Source organism: Sorex fumeus, unplaced genomic scaffold, assembly GCF_029834395.1.
Source record: "Sorex fumeus unplaced genomic scaffold, SorFum_2.1 ptg000073l, whole genome shotgun sequence".
Classification (NCBI taxonomy): Eukaryota; Metazoa; Chordata; class Mammalia; order Eulipotyphla; family Soricidae; genus Sorex; species Sorex fumeus.
The window spans coordinates 935,073-957,235 of NW_026606130.1; the positions used below are offsets into that span (position 1 = coordinate 935,073).

Below are 22,163 nucleotides of genomic sequence, written 5' to 3' on the forward strand. Positions count from 1 at the left end.
AAGTAGAGCAAGGAGAGCAAACCAGTGGAGCTGGGAAAAGTGGATAGGTACACGTAGAAAAAGTGAAATGAGAGCCCCATTTTACACCACACACAAAGGTTAATTCATAATGGATTCAAAACCTCACCATCAAACTTTTTTTCAATGACTACATTGAGAAAATCATAGGCAGGACTCTACATGATTTTGACTTCAAAGCAGTTTTCAATAATATAACTCCATTGGCAAATAAAACAAAAGCAGAAATAAATAGGACTACATCAAGCTAAAATGTTTCTGCAATATCAAAGAAGTGAGTCCTAGTTTCTTTATCTGGCTGTCTGTTCTTGGGCACTCAGGTTGTTTTCAGATTATGGCTATTGTGAATAGTGATGAAATGAACACAGAAGTGCAGATAGTGTTTCTGCTGTGTGTTTTGGGATCTCTGGTGTATATTCCCAGAAGTGGTATCTCTGGGTGAAATGGGAGCTCAATTTCTTTCTTTTTTTTTTTTTAGGAATGTCCATATTGTTTGCCAAAAAGGCTGGGCCAGTTAGCATTCCCACCAACAGTGAAGGAGAGTCCCTATCTCCCCACATCCACGACAGTACTGGTTTTTCTTGTTCATCTGGATATGTGCCAATCTCTGTGGTGTGAGATGATATCTCATTATTGTTTTCATTTGCATCTCCCTGATGATTAGTGATGTACAGCATTTTTTATCATGTGCCTTTTGGCCATTCTAATTTCTTCTTTGAGGAAGTTTCTACACAATGGAATACTACACAGATGCTAGGAAAAATGAGGTCATGAAATCTGCCTATAAATGTATGGACTTGGAGAGTATCATGCTGAGTGAATTAAGTCAGAAGGAGAGGGAAAGATAGAATGACTGCACTCATTTGTGAGATATAAAAATAAAGCCCCCCAAACAGTATGAAACTAATATCCAAGCCAGGAAAAATCGGCCAGGAGGACTAGCTCATGGTTGGATATTAGCACATGGGTGTGGGGGACAGAGGGTAGTTAAAATAGAGAAGGGTCCATTATGACAAAATTAGTTGGAAATGATCACTCTGGATAAGAACTGAGTGTTGAAAGTAGGTAAAGGGATACACATGATAACCTTTCAGCATCTGTACTGCAAACCCTAATGCTTAAAATGAGAGAGAGAGAGAAAGAGAGAGAGAGAGAGAGAGAGAGAGAGAGAGAGAGAGAGAGAGAGAGAGAGAGAGAGAGAGAAGAGAGGTATCTGACATAAACACAGGCAGGGGTGGTTTTTTTTTGGGAGGTGGGAGGGAAATTGGGGACATTAGTGCTGAGAAATTACACTGGTGGAAGGATAGGTGTTGGAACATTGTATGATTGAAACCCAATCATGAACAGCTTTGTAATGCTCTATGTCAGAGTGATTCAATAAAATAAAAAAGAATGCTAAAATAATAAATAATAATAAGATAATAATAAAAATAATAATAACAATAAAAATCCATGGATTTGGGAATAAATATTCACATATACACACTAGAAAAAGGGCTGATCCTCAGGATGTCACTAGTTGTCGCTTGTCATCCCGTTGTTCATCGATTTGCTAGAGCAGGTGCCAGTAACGTCTCCATTCTTCCCTGTCGCATGATAGTGTAGCCCAATGGCATACTGGGGGCTCTTTCAGGGTCAGGAAAATGAGGCCCATTCTATTACTGGTTTTCGCATATTGAATACACCACGGGCAGCTTTCCAGGCTCTGCCGTGTGGGCAGGATACTCTCAGTAGCTTGTCAGGCTCTCCAAGAGGGTCAGGAAATACTGCTGATACTCAGAATAAATAAAACAAAAAATCTCCAAGCTCAGCAGCAAAAATATTTCATATTAAAAATGGGGAGATGAAATGGACAGTTCCTCGAAGATGACAAAATAGGTCAATAGGTATATAACTACTCACCATTACTAAGAATCAGGAAAAAAGAAATGGCAATGACAATGTGATCTCATCTTACATCAGCTAGATGATCTATATCCAAAAGTTCAAAACAATAAGTACTGGCAAGGATGTGGTGAAAAGGGCACTCCCAGTCACTGCTGGTTGGACTGCAACTTGGTCAGTTTCTTTGTAAAATGATTTGGGGGCTTCTCAAAAACCTAAGATTAGAGCCTCCTATACACCTCTGTGATTCTACTCCTGGTCTTCTACTCCCCAAACACAAAAAATTAGTTTGAAAGGACATATGCATACCTACATTCATCAGTAAGTTATAGCCAAGGAGAAATGCCCAACATCAGGAAAGTGGTTAAAAAACTGTGGTGTATATACTTAATGGAATAATACTCAGCTATGAGAATTGATGAAATCTTGCAGTTAGTTGCAACTTGGATGGTATTGGAAGAAGTCATGCTTTGTTAAGTGAGTTAGAAAAGAAAAGACAAGCACCAAATGATCTCAGTCATATTAGGAGTGTAGAAAAACAAAGCCAGGGATTAGACAACTCTCAGTGGAAAAAAATACTGAGATACGTGATGTGAGGGTTCTGAGGTGGAGTGGGAGTGACTCCTGGAAAAAAGTGGAGGGGATCTGGCATTATATTGGTGGGTCTGGTGCAGCATCACTGCAAGTACAAAACACTACTGGTATTATTGTAAAATAAATAAATAATAAAAATGCAGCTGAATATTTGGAATAAAGATGTAAATGGATTAAAGTTGTAAACCTTCGGGGGCTGGAGCGATAGCACAGCGGGTAGGGCGTTTGCCTTGCACACGGTCGACCTGGGTTCGATTCCCAGCATCCCATATGATCCCCTGAACACCGCCAGGAGTAATTCCTAAGTGCAGAGCCAGGAGTAACCCCTGTGCATCGCCGGGTGTGACCGAAAAGCAAAAAATAAAAAATAAAGTTGTAAACCCGAGTCTCTAAAACTTATAGAAGAAAATATAGGACAAATGGCTTTGGTTTTATGTAGCAAGATAGCATTTATAGACTGAAACTTGCAAAGAAAGATACGAGGAGAGTAAGAGAGAAAATACATGTTTAGGAGAGAACACGGGCTTCTCCAGAGTCAAAAAAAATACAAAAAAGATACATAAAGATAAACAAATAAGATATGTTCAAGGGAGAACAGGACTTGAAGAGGAGGGTAGAGAAAAGCTTTTTTGACATTGATTTAATAGTTGCTTTTTGGATGTATTAACAAAAGACCGAGCCCAGTAAATTATATCATCTTAAAGCTTTTCTGTATCAGAATGGAAATAATAAACAAAATGTAAAAGCAACCCACAGAATGGGAAAAACATTTGCAAACATATATCTGATAAGAGGTTACTATTCAAAGTGTATAATGTATACAATCACTAACCAAAAAAAAAGTCCTGACAAAGGAGCAGTTTTCCATGGAAGACATACAATTGATCAGCAGTCATTTAAAAAGGTGTTCAATACTACTAATCATCAAAAATGCAAATCAAAACCTAAGTGAGTTTATCATCTCATATCTTTTAGGAGTCCACGCCAGGCTGTTTTCACTCGGGGAACCCCAGAGTGGGGCAGGTGAGAGCCCTCCCAACCCCAAGGGATCCAGCCCCAGCAGCTGACCTCCACTACCCAACAGCCGCCATGCTCCAGGCCGCTTTCCAGACTGTGCAGCCGTGAAGAGACACATTATAAGACATTCCTATCCATTTTCCATAATTTACACAGCATATTTGATGGGGTTCAGACAGAAGGCAACAAATCATAGAGAGAAATATATAATTATATGCCTCTCAGAGAGCCTGGCAAGTTAGTAACCTGCCCGCACAGGAAGAGCCTGGCAAGCTCCCCGTTGGCGTATTTGATATGCCAAAAACAGTAACAACAGGTCTCCTTCCCTTGGTCCTGAAAGAGCCTCCAATAGTTGGGAAAAGATGAATAAGAAGAGAGTGCTAAAATCTCAGGGCTGGGAGGAATAGAGACGTTACTGGCGCTCGCTCGAGTAAATCAAGTAACAATGGGATGACAGTGATACAGTGATCTTTTAGGATGGCTAATGACAAAAGTAAAAAATATGACAAGCATTGGCAATTATGTAGAGAAAATAATTATCACATACTTTGATGAGTTACAAATTATTTGGTAGAGCCACTTTGGAAAAAAGTCTGGTGCTTCCCCTAAACAATTGTAAACATACATATTGAAACAAATATATGTTCTGAACTAGAATATATCTATTTATTGCAATAACATGGTTTAACATGGTTTTACATGTACGAAGAAATACAATAATGTATAATCTCTCTTGCATGTGAATTATAAAATTATAACATTCAGAGGTGCACAGAATAGAAAAGTGACTAGCATGGGTGAGGGTGTGGTGGGAAGAAAAATATAGAGATTCTGGTGAAATGATATAAATTTAATGTTTTACAATAAATATTTTATGAGTACTTGATAAAAATATGATGCTGATTATAGATAATAATGTAATATAAACCGGGAATTTGCTAAGAAAGTATGACGAAATTATCACCTCATACCTAAAACATGGAAATAAGACAAGGGAAAACAAATGTTATTTAGAATGCAGATTAAAAAACAGAGCCCTGGGCTGGAGCAATAGCACAGCGGGTAGGGCATTTGCCTTGTATGTGGCCAACCCAGGTTTGATTCCCAGCATCCCATATGATCCCCCGAGCACTACCAGGAGTAATTCCTGAATGCCTGAGGCAGGAGTAACTCCTGTGCAACGCTGGGTGTGACCCAAAAAGAAAAAACAAACAAACAAACAAACAAACCAAAACTGGAGCCATTTCTCACTGCATTTGAAGACCAGTGTGGAGATTCCACAAACAATTGCATCAATGAAACAGTAATATTATCCAACAATCTCACTTTAGAATATATGTATATACATATATATAAAGGAAATTGAAACAGTTTACTGAATAGAGAAATGCAGTTCTATGTTTACTGCATATTTGTTCACATAAGACAAAGAAACAGGGGCTGGAGCCACAGTACAGAGGGCAGGGTATTTGCCTTGCACGTGGCCAACCCAGGTTCAATTCCCAGCATCCCATATGGTCCCCCACCACCACCAGGAGTAATTCCTAAGTTCAAAGCCAGGAGTAACCCCTGTGCATCACTGGGTGTGACCCAAAAAGAACAACAACATCAAAAAAGACAAAGAAACAGGGTTGGGTAGATTGCTCAAAGAACTGGTTTGTATGCTTGCATGTTGAAGCCCCAAGTTTGTTTTCTTTGTGGGGTACATCTGGCATTGTTCAGGGGGTAAATATTCGTTCGGCACTCAGGAATTACTTCTGGTGGGGCTCTGGGGATCATATGGGATACCAGATATCAAACACAGGTTGGCTGTGTGCAAAGCAAGTTCTCTATCTGCTGTACTATCTCTCCAGCACTGAAGTCCCAAGTTTGACCCCTGAGCACTTAGCAAGGAGTAATCCCTAAGAATTGTTGCGCATAACCCAAAAAAACAGCAGAAAGTTATTGAAACAACTTATATGCACAATAACATTCGAGTGGATAAAGGTTATATCTGCATATAAACTTATATATGTGCTCATATGGGCATACATATATACACACACACATACACATATCTTCAGCCAGGAGCAAAGGGGAAATTCTTCCATTTGCAATAGCGTGAATGAACCTTGAGGACATTAAGTGAGATTTCATAAAGAGAAAGGCAAATATTATATCATATGTATAATGTGGAATCTAAAAAAATTTGAAATTCTAAAACCAGATGTAAAATGTAGGTTATCAAGGAATGAGTTCTACGGGAATTAGAAAGATATTGTCTAAGGGAACATACTTGCAACAATTAGATAAATAAGTCCTAGAGACCTAATACATAGTACACTGTTTATAATCAACAAAAGTGTATCATAAAAATTAAATTTGTTGAGACTAAATCTTACTTGTTCCCCAAATTAGAAGAAATCATAATTATATACCCTAATAGCTAACATGATAATGGCAATCATATTAAAATACAAATGTAAATATAAATGTATCAAATTGGTATACTATAAAACTTAAATGTACAAAATGTATGTTAAATATACCTCAAAACTATCAAATTAGTAATTATATGAAGTGATGAATGTGTTAATTAACTTGACTTTTGTAATCATTTTAGAAAAAAGTCACATCATACACCATAAGTTTATACGTATTTTGTCTGTTGTCAATAAACCTGGATGAAAAGAATACTTATGTATACAAGTCAGACCCTTAGTGATCGAATACTTAATCAGGATATTGATATAAATACTGCAGTAGCTTAAATGTTTTCATTTCACTGCATTATCAATTTAACTATCTGACATGAAGTATTTTCATCTGAAACGAAACAAGTTCTTATGGAAGTTTACTGCATGTAACCGTGTTAAAAGAACAGAGAGCATCATTCTTAACACTTTTCCTCCCAAAATGCAATAACAGAGAAAGTGAATTAAATATTGACCTCAGTAAAACCACACTTTTCTTCATGTTACAGATCTTTTAAACACTTAAAACTAAATATTATCAAATCTGCAAATGCTAGAAGCCTACTATACTTCCATTATTTTATTTGAATCATTGAATATCTATTGCTATGATAACATTAGTTTCTTGGGAACAGGCCCCTGTTTCAACATCCTCTTTATACCAAATTGATCTAACACAAAGTAACCTCTTCAAAACATGGTTGAATTAAATAACCCCCTAACTCATCTACTTCTAGATCATTTTTTCTCCCTAAATCCTGCCAGTAATTTTACAAAAGTACATCTAATATAATGTCATTCCATTGCCCCCAAACCTTTCATAAATATACTTTAGAGGATTATCTCCGCACACCACAGCAGGGCATATAAGGACCTTCACACCCTGTCCTCAATCTATAGTGCCAGTCACTCCCAGTCTCTTGTCTTCACAAATCCATCCTGAAGTCAAACTAGGCAGGTGTCCTAGAAAAGTTGGGATTTCTCATTTTTATATGCCTTTGCAAATACTGTTTCTTTTGTCCGAAAATCCCTACCCTCTCATCTGTCTGGCACTCTTATTTATACTTTCGTAGCTCCTCACAGAATTGTTTTCCCAACATGTTAATTTCTGCAGAAAATGTACAAAGCTGATGAAGGGGGAAGGGAAGAAAAAAGGAAGGGAGAGTGCTGTCAATAGATATGGTCAAGCAGTTATTGTGGCTCTACCAGTTAAAAAAATCTTATTCAAACAGCAGTGGGAGAATGGGGTTGAGTGACCTTTAAGTGGGATGTTTGGATTTTCACCTTTCATGCATGTATGAATGATCAAGGGGCAAGGGTGTGAGGGAGTGAGAGAGAAATGGACACGGAGAGAAAGCGATCAGCGAGAAAACGAGGGAGGACGCAGTACAGTAAAAGCAGATGGGCGGGCTCAAATTTCTTTACAGTTTTGCTGAGTCCACCGAAGCCCTCTAGAAAGTGGGTGGGAGAGAAGGAAAGAGGACGGGCCTACACTCTCTTAGAGAGTGCCCAGCCTCTCTTGCCAGAGGGATTACCTTCCGCTCCGACATGACCAGTTCCTCCACGCCATGACTCATACCTATTGTGGTAGGTCACTGTGTTCTGCCGCCCCACAGGTGGTATCGCCTCGGTGAGAAGGTTCCCGCCAGGCTGGCCAGTGGAGTGCCGCTCAGCGCGCCAACCCGCCTCCCAACTGCAGCACCAGCAGTTCCTACCCAGAACCAGCAGGCCTGCTCGGTCGATCTTCGAGTAGAGGATGCGGCGGGGCTGGAAGATGGCTCTGTCCGGGGGTCTAAGGTGCTGCCGCCGAGTACTTTCCTGGGTGCCGGTAATTGTTATCGTTCTGGTGGTGCTCTGGTCGTACTATGCCTACGTCTTTGAACTCTGCTTGGGTAAGTGAAACTGGGCACTTAAAGTGGGGAAATTAGACTCCAGCCTAATCATCTGCCCCACCCTTTCACATGGGTGTCCCTTGTGTTCCCAGTCCTCACAATGCAATCCGCATTGTATTTCCTTTATCTTCCTGGATCTGTAGGCCTCTAGATACTGATTTACTGAGATCTTTCTGTGCCGGCTCATGGAGGGTGGGGGCTGTCCTACCACCGCACCGTCGCTTCCTAGTTACGATTTCATACACTGTTCCCTGGGCTTACCCATAAGAATTAACTGGCTCTTTCCTCTAAGGCACCCTTTTCTCATGCTGGACAAACAACTTGTGCCTTGTGTTCTTTCTGGAGGCTCCCACTATATCCAGTTGAGGAAACAACATATCTTGTCCCCTTGAACTATCTTCTTCATAGTGTGTTAATAATGTGGACATATGCATTCCACTAAAAGACCCATAACTTCCCAATCTCTTCTATGAGGAAACCCCCCAATTTTCCTGTATTCTTCTTTTTCTAACATTGGAATCCATTCTTTCCTCCTTATCTTCTTCACTGGCTGGAGTGCTTCAACCTACAATGCACCTTGTTTAAAAAGGTTCATCCACTTTCCTTCTTTCCCACCCACTTTCTAGAGGGATAGATGCTGCAGTGGACCTCTGGGGTCTTTATTTTTCATAAAATGGTAAGTTGTCCATAGTCGTTACCTGTGAGTTGCATCATTTTCTTATCTTCTCCAATAGAATGGGAGATCCGAAATATATCCTGGCCTATCCCATTACTCTAGAGGCCATAATTTTATCACACTGGGATTCCCATAGTAACTTCTTACTGCTTTAGCGTGCATTTACTCTTTTCCAACAGAGATGCCACACAAGAGTGCCCACAATTTCTTTATTACCATTCCAAAAGCCACCACTTACCTGTTTATGACTTCCTTTGTATTTTTTTAAAACCTATACCCTACGTCCTGCAGTCCCCCTGAACTGTTAGACCACATTTTCTCATCTTCCTTGGGATTCTTGTTATTTTATTTTCCTTTTCCCTGTTTCTGTACATGGCTAGTCTTCTCAAACGGAGGAAACACCATATTTTTCACTGATTTCTAAATGAGATCTCCACTGAAGAGATCTCCAATGAGAGCCTCATTCCTTGCACCTTGTCATTATACCACCTTTTAATATATTTGGTTTATCTCTCATACCTTGTTCTAACACTGAGAAGCATTCTATCCCTTCCTAACTGTAAAATGATTCCTAGAACTATGCTATGTTTTCAAAATCTCAAACTTAGAGTTGCACAGTAATTCCTAATTCAAACCCCAAGACCCTATTTTTAAAAAGTTTCTCATTTGGGTATTTGGGTTGATGGGATTAAATATGGACCACATCGTAATTACTTTATGATTACTTTATTACTTTACTTCATTACCTTATGATATTCTTTTAATTCACAACGAAGTTTTCCCAATATTGCCCTTTCTCTTTATAGCAGAGTCTCTGCTATTCTCACAATGAGATTTCTGCTTGGCATTATCTTCTCACCTTGAAGAATCTCTCATTTCAGTGGGATCCTAATAATATGTATTGCCATTTCTATAATAGAATTCTACTTCTAGTACACTTAAACTCATACTCTTTATCATCATATTTAGTAATTTTTTATTAGTGAAACACCGTGAGGTGCAGTTGTAGACTTACAAACTTTCATGCTTGGGTTTCAATTATATAATGATTGAGTACCCATCCCTCCACCAGTGCCCATTCCCCACCACCAATGGTCCCAGTAGCCCTCCCACCCCTCCACCCCATCCCCTCACCCCACCCCGCTCTCTTTGCTCTCTTTTTCCTTTAGGGTGTTGCAGTTTGCAATAGAAGTATTGAGTAGCCATCCTGTTTGGTCTGTAGTCTACTTTCAGCATGCATCTCGCATCCCGAGCGAGTCATCTAAACGTCCTTTACTTGGTGTTCCCTTCTCTATCTGAGCAGCCTTTTCCCCAGCATGTGCTGCTGGATTACAAGCCATGGAGCAGATCTCCTGGTGCTTATCTCAACTATTCTTGGGAGTTCGATTCCCATTCTTTTACTTTATATTCCCCAGGTGAAGTGTAGTCTCTATGTCAGTCCCTCTCTTTCTGGCTCATTTCACTTAGCATGATACTTTCCATGTAGAACAACTTATATGTAAATTTCATGACTTCATCTTTTCTAACAACTGCATAGTCTTCCATTGTGTAGATGTACCAAAGTTTCTTTAACAAGTCATCTGTTCTCGGGCACTTGGATTTTTTCCAAATTTTGGCTATTGTGAGCAGTGCAGCAAAGAACATAGAAGTGTAGATGTCATTTCAACTGTACTTTTTTTGCCTCTCTGGGATATATTCCCAGGAGTGATACTGCTGAGTCAAATGGGAGCTCAATTTCTAATTTTTTGAGAATCGTCCATACTGTTTTCCAAAAGGGCTGAGCCAGTCGGTATTCCCACCCAAGGAGGATCCCTTTCTCGCCACATCCGCGCCAAACTGGTTGCTTTTGTTCTTTTGGATGTGGGCCAGTCTCTGTGGTGTGAGATGATATCTCATTGTTGTTTTGATCTGCATCTCCCTGATGGTTAGTGATGTAGAGAATCTTCTCATGTGCCTTTTTGCCATTCGGATTTCTTCTTTGCGAAAGTTTCTGTTCATATCCTCGCCCCATTTTTTGATGGGGTTGGATGTTTTCTTCTTGTGGAGTTCAACCAGTGCTTTGTATAACCTTGATATCAACCCTTTGTCGGATGTGTATTGGGTGAATATCTTTTCCCATTCTGTTGACTGTCTTTGTATTTTGGTCACTGTTTCTTTTGAGGTGCAGAAGCTTCTTAGTTTAATTAGTCCCATTTGTCTATCTCTGTTTTCACTTGCTTGGCCTGTGGTGTGACATCTTTGAAGATACCGTTCGCTTCAGTGTTGTAGAGGGTTTTGCCAACCTTGTCGTCAATGTGCCTTATGGGTTCTGGTCTGATGTTGAGATCTTTAATCCATTTTGATTTTAGTTTTATACATGGTGTTAGGCAGAGATCTGAGCCCATTTTTTTGTATGTAGTTGTTCAGTTTTGCCAGCACAATTTATAAAAGAGGTTCTCCTTGCTCCACTTCACTTCTCTTGCTCCCTTATCAAAGATTAGATGATCATATATTTGGGGGTAGGTGTCAGCATATTCAACCTTGTTCTATTGGTCTGCAGTTGTGCCTTTGTTCCAGTACCATGATTTTTTTAAATTATTACTGCTTTGTAGTAGAGTTTGATGTTAGGGAGGTTGATTCCTCCCATTTTATTTTTCACAAGAATTGCTTTAGGTATTCGTGGGGGCTTATTGTTCCATATGAATTTCAGGAGTGTTAGCTCCATTTCTTTGAAGAATGTCATGGGTATTGCTATAGGGATTGCATTGAATTTGTACAATGCTTTGGGAAGTATTGCCATTTTGATGATGTTAATTCCCCTGATCCATGAGCAGGGGATATCTTTCCATTTTCTCGTGTCCTCTTTTATTTCCTGAAGTAGCATTTTGTAGTTTTCCTTGTACAAGTCCTTTATTTCCTTAGTTAAGCTAATCCTAGATAGTTGATTTTCTGGGGCACAATTGTGAATGGTTTTTTTTTAATGTCACTTTCTTCTCTCTCACTATTTGTGTATAGGAAAGCCATGGACTTTAGGGTATTGATTTTACATCCTGCAACTTTACTATACAAGTCTTTTGTTTCTAGGAGTTTCTTGGTAGAGGTTTTAGGGTTCTCTAAGTATAGTATCATATCATCTGCGAATAGTGGGAGCTTTATTTCTTCCTTTTCTACCTGAATGCCCTTAATATTTTTTTCTTGCCTAACCGTTGTTGCAAGTACTTTCAGTACTATGTGGAACAGCAGTGGAGAGAGTGGGCATCCTTGTCTCATCCCTGATCTTAGAGGGAAGGCTCTCAGTTTTTCCCCATTGAGGATGATGCTTGCTATAGGCTTGTGGTAGTTGGCTTTAACTATATTGAGGAAAGTCCCTTGTATTCCCATTTGGCGAGGGTTTTCATCATAAACGGGTGCTGGTTCTTGTCAAATGCTTTCTCGGCATCTATTGATATGATCATATGGTTTTTATCTTTTCTTTTGTTGATATGGTGGATTATGTTGATTGATTTCTGAATATTAAACTATCCTTGAATTCCCGAGATTAATCCCACTTGACCATGGTGTATGATATTTTTGATGAGTTGTTGAATTCTATTTGCTAGTATTCTGTTCAGAGTCTTCACATCCATTTTCATCAGGGATATCGGCCTGTAGTTTTCTTTTCTTGTGGTGTCTTTGTTTCCTTTTGGTATTAGAGAGATATGAGCTTTATAGAAACTGGGAGAATTTCTTTTTCTTCAGTTTCCTGGAACAGCTTGAGAATAACTGGCAATAGGTCCTCTTTAAATATTTGGAAAAATTCGATAGTGAATCCATCTGTACCTTGGCTTTTGTTTTTGGGAAGACTTTTGATTACAGTTTCAATTTCCTTGATATTAATAGGACTATTACAGTATTCCAGATCCTCTTGATTCAGCCTTTGGAGATTATAGGAATCCAGGAATTTATTCATTTCTTCTAGGGTCTCTTGTTTTGTGGCATACAGACTTTCAAAGTAGTCTCTGATGATCTTTTGAATTTTTTGGTTTCTGTTGTGATATCTCATTTCTGATTTGGTTTATTAGGGTTCTCTCTCTCTCTTTTTCTTTGTGAGTCTTGTTAGTGGTTTATCTATCTTGTTTATTTTCTCAAAGAATCAGCTCTTGGTTTCATTGATCTTTCGGATTGTTTTTTGGGTTTCCATGTTGTTGATTTCTGCTCTAAGTTTTATGATCTATTTCTTTCTGCTTGGTTTGTGGTTCTTTTGCCGGTCCTTTTCTAAGATTTTGATCTGTTAAGTCAAGTTATTTATTTATGTCTCTTCCTTCCTAAGAAATGCATACAGAGCTTTGAATTTTCCACTTAATATGGCTTTAGCTGAGTCCCACAGATTCTGGTAGCTCGTGTCTTCATTCTCATTTGTTTCCAGGTATCTTTTGATTTCTTCCTTGATTTCTTTCCTTATCCACTCGTTAAATATTGAGTTGTTTAATTTCTAGGTGTTTGATTTGGTTTTCTGCATCTGTACATGATTAACTTCTATCTTCAGTGCATCGTTTTCTGAGAAGATAGTTGATACAATGTCTATCTTCCTGATTCTGTTGAGGTATGCTTTGTGGCCCAGCGCATGGTCTATTCTGGAAAATGTTCCATGTGCACTGGAAAAGAATGTGTGTTCTTTTTAAGGGGGGTATAAATTCCTGTATAGATCTATTAGTCCTCTGTCTTCTATTTTTCCTTCAGAGCCATTATTTCCTTGCTGAGTTTTAATCTTCTTGATCTATCCAGGGGTAATAAGGCGATGTTGAAGTAACCCACTACTATTGTGTTGCTTGTAATGTCCTTCTTAAAGTCTGTTAACAGATGTTGTAGATATTTGGCTGGTCCCTCATTACGTGCACATACGTTTAAGAGTGTGATTTCTTCCTGCTGTGCATTTCCCTTTATTAATAAAAAATGGCATCCACTGTCTCTTCTAATCGTTTTCAACCTGAAATCTCTGTTGCTCGATACTCATAAGGCCAATCCAGCTTTTTTTGAGGGGATTGTTTGCTTGCAGGGTTGTTTTCCATCCTTTAACTTTGAGTCTGTGTTTGTTCTGATTGTTCAGATGTGTTTCTTGAGGCAGCAGTATGTTGGGTTCTGTTAGTGAATCTATTTTGCCACTCTGTCTCTTAATTGGTGAATTTAGACCATTCACATTGAGACAGATTATTGTTATGGGGTTTTGTGTCATCTTTCTGTAAGGTTTTGTTGTTCTAGTAGTTTGTCTCGTCTTATGGTAGTCCCTTTAACCCTTTTTTTAGGTTTGGTTTTGAGTCTATGAAGTTTCTGATCTGGTGTTTATCCAGAAAATAGTGTACTGTTACCTTCGAATTTGAGAGAGTTTAGCCGGATAAAGTGTTCTTGGTGAAGCATTCATTTCAGTGAGTTTTTTCACTATATCCCACCACTGCCTTCAGGCTTGGAGGGTTTCGTCTGATAGGTCTGTTGTGAATCTAAGGGGTGCTCCTTTGTACGTGATTTCATTCTTTGACCTTGCTGCTTGCAGTATTGTGTCTCTATCCATGGCATCCATCATTCTAACTATGATATGTCTCAGAGTGTTTTTGTTAGGTTCTCTTTTAGCTGGCACCCTTGGGCTCCTTGAATCTAGATGCCTGCATTGTCCAGCTCTGGGAACTTTTCAGCAATGATTTGTTTAACCGTGGCTTTTTCAATGGGATTGTTTACCTGACCTTCTAGTACTCAATGATTCTAATGTTGTTCCCTTGGAATCACCCACTAGGACTCTGATTCACTCTAGAGCTATTTTGAGGTCTCTTGCCATTGTTTGTTGTTTCCTGTCGGCTTCGTGCAGCTGATCTTACAGCTCACTGATTCTGTCTTGAGCTGTAGCCATTCTACTGTTGAGGGCACAGACTGAGTTTTGTATTTCATCTATCAAATCCTTTATTCATGACATTTCTTTGCATTGCTTCCAATTTCTGCTCTCAATTCTTCCTTTATTTTCTCCATTGTTCCTTTCATGTCTTACTTTAACATACTGGATATCTGTCTGACTGTTTCATTGAGTTTATTGAACATCTTCATTACTTCATATCTGAATTCTTTATCAGAGAGCTCCCTTATGTGAGTAACACCTACTGATGGTCTGGACTCTTTTCATCATCCTCTCCTTGTGGTGGGGATTTGCGTTGTTTCTATATGTTTGTGTGGTGGTATGAAGACTGAGATATTACAGAGGATTGCTTGGTATGGATAATTTACCTGTAGCTGCTTGAGCACCAGCCAGCCCAATAATAGGCCACATCCACTTCTAAAGAGGACACGCCTACTTCTGCAGAGGCCACGCCCTCTATGGCTACCTGGTGTGTTGTGGGGCTATAGACCTAGGAAAGTGAGAAAACCGGGCGCTGCTTTGGGACGAGCAGGAAGGGGCTCAGGGATGGTGGGTGTCCCAGTGTCCCAGAGCATAGTAAATATTTGGACTTTCATTTTTCCTGTTGGGTATCCCCAACTCTAAATTCCTTCTAGACTCTTTTATTTGTGCATACCAGTTTTTGCATATTAAAAATTATCGATGGGGTCCTGCTTTTCTTGATCTTGTGTCTTCACTTACATACTGTCCTTCTATTACACATTTAATAAAGCAATCATTTCCAGGTAGATTTGAATTAACCAGGAAGCAGGAGATAATCCTCTTGTTAGTATTAATTTATTTAAATTTTAATCACAGCAGTAGGGCGTTTGTTTTGCATGGCCAGCCTTGCCGATCTGGGTTCGATTCCTTCACCCCTCTCATAGAGCCCGGCAAGCTACCTAGAGTATCTTGCCCAGCAAAGCCTGGCAAGCTCCCCGTGATTTATTTGAAATGCCAAACACAGTAACAACAAGTCTCACAGTGGAGACGTTTCTGAGCCCGCTCGAGCAAATTGATGAACAATGGGAGGACAGTGCTATAGTTCTTCTTAAGTTTATTATGTGAAATATAGAACGTATTTTTATTTATTTTATTATTTTTTAATATTTTATTGAATCACCGTGAGATAGTTACAAGCTTTCATGTTTAGGTTATAAACACCCATCCCTCCACCAGTTCGCATTCCCCACCACCAATATCCCTAGTATACGCCCCCTTTCGCACCTCCCCCTGCCTCCATGGCAGACATGATTCCCCATAGTCTCTCTCTACTTTTGGGCATTATGGTTTGCAATATAATGACCCTGAGATATTATCATGTTTGGTCCTTTATCTACTTTCTGTGCACATCTCCCATCTCGACTGATTCCTCCAGCCATCTTTTCCTTATTGATCCCTTCTCTATTCCAGCTGCCTTATCCCCTTTGTGCATGAGGCAGGCTTCCAGCTATGGAGCAATCTATCTGTCCCATGTATCTATTATCCTTAGGTGTCAGACTCATGTCGTGTTATTTTATATTCTACAAATGAGTGCAGTTTTTCTATGTCTGTCACTCTCTTAGAAAGTATTTTTTAAAATACATGTAAATGGGGCTGGAGCACAGCGGGTAGGGTGTTTGGCTTGCATGTGGCTGACCCAGGTTCAATTTCTCCTACCCTCTCGGAGAGCCCAGCAAGCTACTGAGAGTATCCCACCCACATAACAAAACCTTGCAAACTCCCCGTGATGTATTCGATATGCCAAAAACAGTAACAAGTCTCACAATGGAGATGTTACTGGTGCCCGCTTGAGCAAATTGATGAAAAATGGGAAGCCAGTGCTACAGTGCTACATGCAAGTATCTGCCTTTATAGACACAACTTTATGCCGCTTTACTTTTCTGAGGGTTGGGTGCCATTTCTGCCAGTGCTGAGGACAAACCTGGGGGTTCCTTCATTCAAAGGGTGTACTCTACTCCTTTCAGTCATCTCCTCTGCTCTGTTTTTGTTTATTTATTTTGTCTCAGTCTTGTATTGAGGTATATTACATGGGCTGTGCAATAAGTGGGATTTTTTTTCAATTCTCAGATGTCAGCACCTTGCTTATTTATTGAAGCTAAATTTGTAACATATAGGCTTGAGGGTATATAGTTTTATGAGTTATCATCCATATATACTGCATTCTTTTTGTCACCAGAACTCTAGTTTCCATGTACATATAATAGAATGACACTCACCTATTAAAAGAAAAACTTTGCCACTTTCCAACAACACGAATGGCCTAGGGGGTATTATACTAAGTGAAATAAGACGAAAAACTAACACTTTTTGAGTTTACTCACATGTAATACATGGACAAAATAAATGAACAAAATTTCAAATAGCCATTAGTCTATACAACCAAAATTACAGTGATCAAAGAAAAAGGAGACTGCCTGCTTCATATTCAGTTCTAGATTTCATCACCTTAAATCATTAAGGGGAAAATGGGTGAAAGTCCATCTGAGCTTCCTTACAATGACAAAAGGATTAGAGGGGTGAAGCCTCATGCTACTTTAATTTTCATGGAGTCCGGGCAGTGCTTCATTGGATTTTACAGTTGCCAATCTGAAAATAGAGAAGAACATAATTAGAACTGGAAAAGTTAAAGGCCTTTCTTCAGTCCTTGGTAGGGCATCATGGTTTACTGTTTTAGAAAGCACTCTAGGATAATGAAACAGAAGTTAAAACAACAAAAACCGAAGCAATATGGCACTGTCCCCATTCTTATGACTGACCCTGTCACTGTCCACTGTCACTGTCCTCCCATTGTTCATATATTTGCTCGAGCGGACCCAGTAACGTCTCCATTGGAGACTTTGTTGTTACTGTGTTTGGCATATAGAATACATCACAGGTAGCTTTCCAGGCTCTGCTGTGCGGGCGAGATACTCTCGGTAGCTTGCCGGGCTCTCCGAGAGGGGTGGAGGAATCGAACTCGGGTCGGGCATGTTGGCTGCATGCAAGGCAAACGCCCTACCGCTATGCTATCTCTCCAGCCCATTCTTATGACTATAAGAACAAAATAATAAGTTTCTTAAAGAAAAGGACTTATGTACACATTCTTTTATGGACATCCAAACATCAGGCCTTTCACTTACATTGGACCTAGTAATAAAGACATTTAAAGAAAGGAAATAGTTATTTATAAAGATTTATGAGCTCCTGAAGAGCTTACCAATCTGTTCCTTGAAATGGGTTATGTGCCTGGGCAACTTTGATGTGCTAGATAGGGCCATGAGCCCACATACACAGCATGCACTTTGATTACTTTCTTTTGCATACTGGTGAGCCCCCCTGAGATACATGCTAGACCTGATTTTTGTCTACTGCATACCAATAATTATTATTAGGAGCAGTTTATGGTGAAGTAGTAAAACCAGTAGCCTTAAAGCCACTAAAAATCTCAGGTTTACTTGGTGCCAGCACAGACCCAGAGAAGGATAGACCCCACTTGGAGAGAAGTTCCAACAGGAACAGAGGTCAGGGAAGGAATATCAGAGAGAATGTTCAACTACTACCAACTCTTCCACTTGGCAACTACCCTAGAAAAGGACTCTTACCTAGGTAGAAAGCCCTAGGTGAGGCATCTTGGGAGAAACCATATAAAAGCCAACTTAAACAAAGGAAGAGTGAGCAGATGCTGCCAGAGTGTATTGCTGCTGACTGTATGTGGTGATGTGCTGCTTTAGCACATCTATCATCCACATCTCCCCTGTTGAAATATGTACCTTCAGACTTTCACACTTTTTTTAAATTGTCACACCTTTATTTTATTTTATTTTATTTTATTTTTTTTATTAGTGAAACACCTGAGGTACAGTTATAGACTTCTAAATTTTTGTGCTTGGGTTTCAGTTATACAATGATCAAGTACCCATCCCTCCACCACTGACCATCCTCCCCCACCACGGGTCCCAGCATCGCTCCCACCCCCCATCTCCCCGTCCCACCCTGCCTCTGTGGCAGGGCATTCCCCCTTGTTCTCTCTCTCTTATTTTGGGTACTGTGTTTTGCAAGAGAGGCATTGAGTGGCAATCATGTTTGGTCTATAGACTACTTTTAGTATGTCTACCCCACCCTGGGAGGGTCCTCACAACACCCTTTATTTGGTGCTCTCTTCTCTATCTGAGCTTCCTTTTCACCTAGCACATGTGGCTGGCCTTCAAGTCATGGAGCAAAATTCCTGGTACTAATCTCAGCCATTCCTGGGTGTTAGTCTCCCGTTTTGTTGCTTTATGTTCCCCAGATGAATGCAATCTTTCTGTGTCTATCCTGCTCTTTCTGACTTATTTCGCTTAACATGATACTTTCCATGTAGTACCACTTGTATGTAAATTTCATAACTTCATCTTTTCTAACAGCTACATAGTACTCCATTGTGTAAATGTACCAAAGTTTCTTTAACCAGTCATCTGTTCTCGGGCACTTGGATTTTTTCCAAATTTTGGCTATTGTGAGCAGTGCAGCAAAGAACATGGAAGTGTAGATGTCATTTCAACTGTACTTTTTTTGCCTCTCTGGGATATATTCCCAGGAGTGATACTGCTGAGTGAAATGGGAGCTCAATTTCTAATTTTTTGAGAATCGTCCATACTGTTTTCCAAAAGGGCTGAACCAGTCGGTAATCCCACCCAAGGAGGATCCCTTTCTCGCCACATCCGCGCCAAACTGGTTGCTTTTGTTCTTTTGGATGTGGGCCAGTCTCTGTGGTGTGAGATGATATCTCATTGTTGTTTTGATCTGCATCTCCCTGATGGTTAGTGATGTAGAGAATCTTCTCATGTGCCTTTTTGCCATTCGGATTTCTTCTTTGCGAAAGTTTCTGTTCATATCCTCGCCCCATTTTTTGATGGGGTTGGGTGATTTCTTCTTGTGGAGTTTAACCAGCACCTTGTATATCCTTGATATCAACCCCTTGTCGGATGTGTATTTGGTGAATATTCTTTCCCATTCTGTAGGCTGTCTTTGTATTTTGGTCACTGTTTCTTTTGAGGTGCAGAAGCTTCTTAGTTTAAGATAGTCCCATTTGTCTATCTCTGTTTTCACTTGCTCGGCCAGTGGCGTGACATCTTTGAAGATACCATTAGCTTCAATATCATGGATAGTTTTGCCAACTTTGTCTTCAATAAACATTATGGATTCCGGTCTGATGTTGAGGTCATAAATCCATTTCGATCTTACTTTTGTGCATGGTGTTAGGCAGAGATCTGAGCCCACTTTTTTGCATGTAGCCATCCAGTTTTGCCAGCACAATTTATTAAAGAGGCTTTCCCTGCTCCATTTCACTTTTCTTGCCCCCTTATCGAAGATTAGATGATTATATGTTTGGGAGGAGATGTCAGTACATTCAACTCTGTTCCATTGGTCTGCAGCTCTGCCTTTGTTCCAGTACCATGCTGTTTTGATTATTACTGCTTTGTAGTAGAGCTTGAGGTTAGGTAGGTTGATTCCTCCCATTTTCTTTTTCCCAAGAATTGCTTTAGCTATTCGTGGGGGCTTATTGTTCCATATAAATTTCAGGAGTGTTTGCTCCATTTCTTTGAAGAATGTCATGGGTATCCTTATAGGGATTGCATTGAATTTGTACAGTGCCTTGGGAAGTATTGCCATTTTCACAATGTTGATTCTCCCCATCCATGAACAGGGGATATTTTTCCATTTCCTCGTGTCCTCTTTTATTTCCTGAAGTAGCGTTTTGTAGTTTTCTTTGTACAGGTCCTTTACTTCCTTAGTTAAGCTGATTCCCAGGTACATGATTTTCTGGGGCACAATTTTGAATGGGATTGTTTTCTTCATGTCACTTTCTTCTCTTTCACTGTTTGCATATAGGAACGTCATGGATTTTTGGGTATTGATTTTATAGCCTGCCACTTTACTATACAAGCCTATTGTTTCTAGGAGTTTCTTGGTAGAGGTTTTAGGGTTCTCTAAGTATAGTATCATGTCATCTGCGAATAGTGAGAGCTTGATTTCTTCCTTTCCTACCTGGATGCCCTTAATATCTTTTTCTTCCCTAATCGCTATTGCAAGTACTTCCAGTACTATATTGAACAGCAGTGGAGAGAGTGGGCATCCTTGTCTCGTCCCTGATCTTAGGGGGAAGGCTCTCAGTATTTCCCCATTGAGGTTGATGTTTGCTGTAGGTTTGTGGTAGATGGCTTTTTAACTCTAAGATGTGTACCCAGGGCTCTCTCTCCACTCTGAAGAAGCCCATGTTCTCCCTTGACTGTGATATTCTCTCTGCCTCTTTGTCTCTGTATTTATCTCTTTCTCCTTCCTCGAATCTTCCAAATAAAATCTATTATACTGTAAAAAGAGAAAGAGACCATGTGGCAGATGTTTGGTAAATCAGATAAAGGCTGTTGATTTTATGATGTGGAATAGAAACTACTTTGCTGTTTTAAAAAGAAATTTTAGAAATTCAGTTCCATTATTAAGGTATGGACTTTGCTACAATGTCATTACCATATTACCAATGCTATTAAATATATTTTGAAGTTTTAATACTGATCTCTATGAACTACAGCAATAAATCTTTCTTAAAATTATTAAGTTAATGGTTAACACTTACATTGAGCTTACTCTGTGCCAGACAGTGTTCTTATTGCTATAGATATATTAATTACTTACCACCTATCTACCTATTAAGTCCTTTGAGCTTCACAGTAAATATGCGCTGCAGTTACAATTTCTGTCCCCATTGTACATATGTACAAATTTAGGCAGATACCAAGTTATAATCTATGCAAACAATCATAATTCTATAAACACTATACTGTCATGTAATATTCAGTTTTGAAAGAAAGCTTTGAGCTTATTTATTTTGTCTTATGTTTTTATGTCACTTATTACTTCCTGTTTAGAATGATGATACTCACATATGCACTTAATCCCCATAATAATCTTATAAGGTGATGCTATCATTATGCCTATTTTGAAGACAAGAAAACAAAAGCAAAGTTATATTAAGAAGCTTGGTTAAGGGCATAGAGTTAATATATAGCCAAGCTTGTATGGCAGCCCAGAGAGAAAGGCCTCACATTCTAGGCTTTAGCCATCATAACATCCTAAAAAAATTGGGGATCACACCCAGCAGTGCTCAAAGACCACTTCGGGATCAGGTGTCATTTCTTGCTTGTGGTCAAGGAACTGTATGCAGGACCAGGATTTGAACAAGTGTTGTGGTTGCAGCCGAATGCTAGGCAAGCACCTTAACTTTTTTCCAAGGCATTTTTATTGAACCACTATGAGATAGACCCTTACAAAGTTGTTCATGATTAGGTTTTCAGTCACAGTGTTCCAAAACCCATCCCTCCACCAATGTATATTTCCCAGCCCCAGTGTCTCCCATTTCTCTCCCATCATACTTCACCCCCAGCTTGCCTCCATGGCAGGCACTTCTCTCTCTTTTTTTCTTTCTCTCTCTCACTCTCTCTCCATTTGGGCATTGTGGTTTGTAATATAGATACTAAAAGATTGTCATGTATACCCCTTTACTTTTATTTTTATTTTTTACTTTTTAATATTCAGTCTTTGTCCCGCGTGATTATTTCCAATGATTATTGTCATACTAGTCCCTTATCTTTTTTATGTACTCTCCTCCCCACACACACTTGTGGTAGATCCCAAGCATTAGCCAGTCCTGTTAGCTCTTGTTTTCTCTGAACTTCGATATTACTCTTTTACCATATATATTTTTTATATACCACAAATGAATGCAGCCATTCTCT

General features: G+C 39.5%; 1 protein-coding gene across 2 annotated transcripts in view; it reads left to right on the forward strand.

Moving 5' to 3' along the window:
* The first annotated feature begins 7,653 nt into the window (after nt 1-7,653).
* Nucleotides 7,654-22,163, forward strand: part of ZDHHC15 (zinc finger DHHC-type palmitoyltransferase 15) — a 216,326-nt gene continuing 201,816 nt past the window's right edge. For both annotated transcript variants that reach the window (XM_056130115.1, XM_056130116.1), the window contains exon 1: nt 7,654-7,858. In XM_056130115.1, coding sequence (XP_055986090.1) covers nt 7,723-7,858 — 136 coding nt within the window. In that variant the 5' untranslated portion in view covers nt 7,654-7,722. The remainder of the gene's footprint in view (nt 7,859-22,163) is intronic.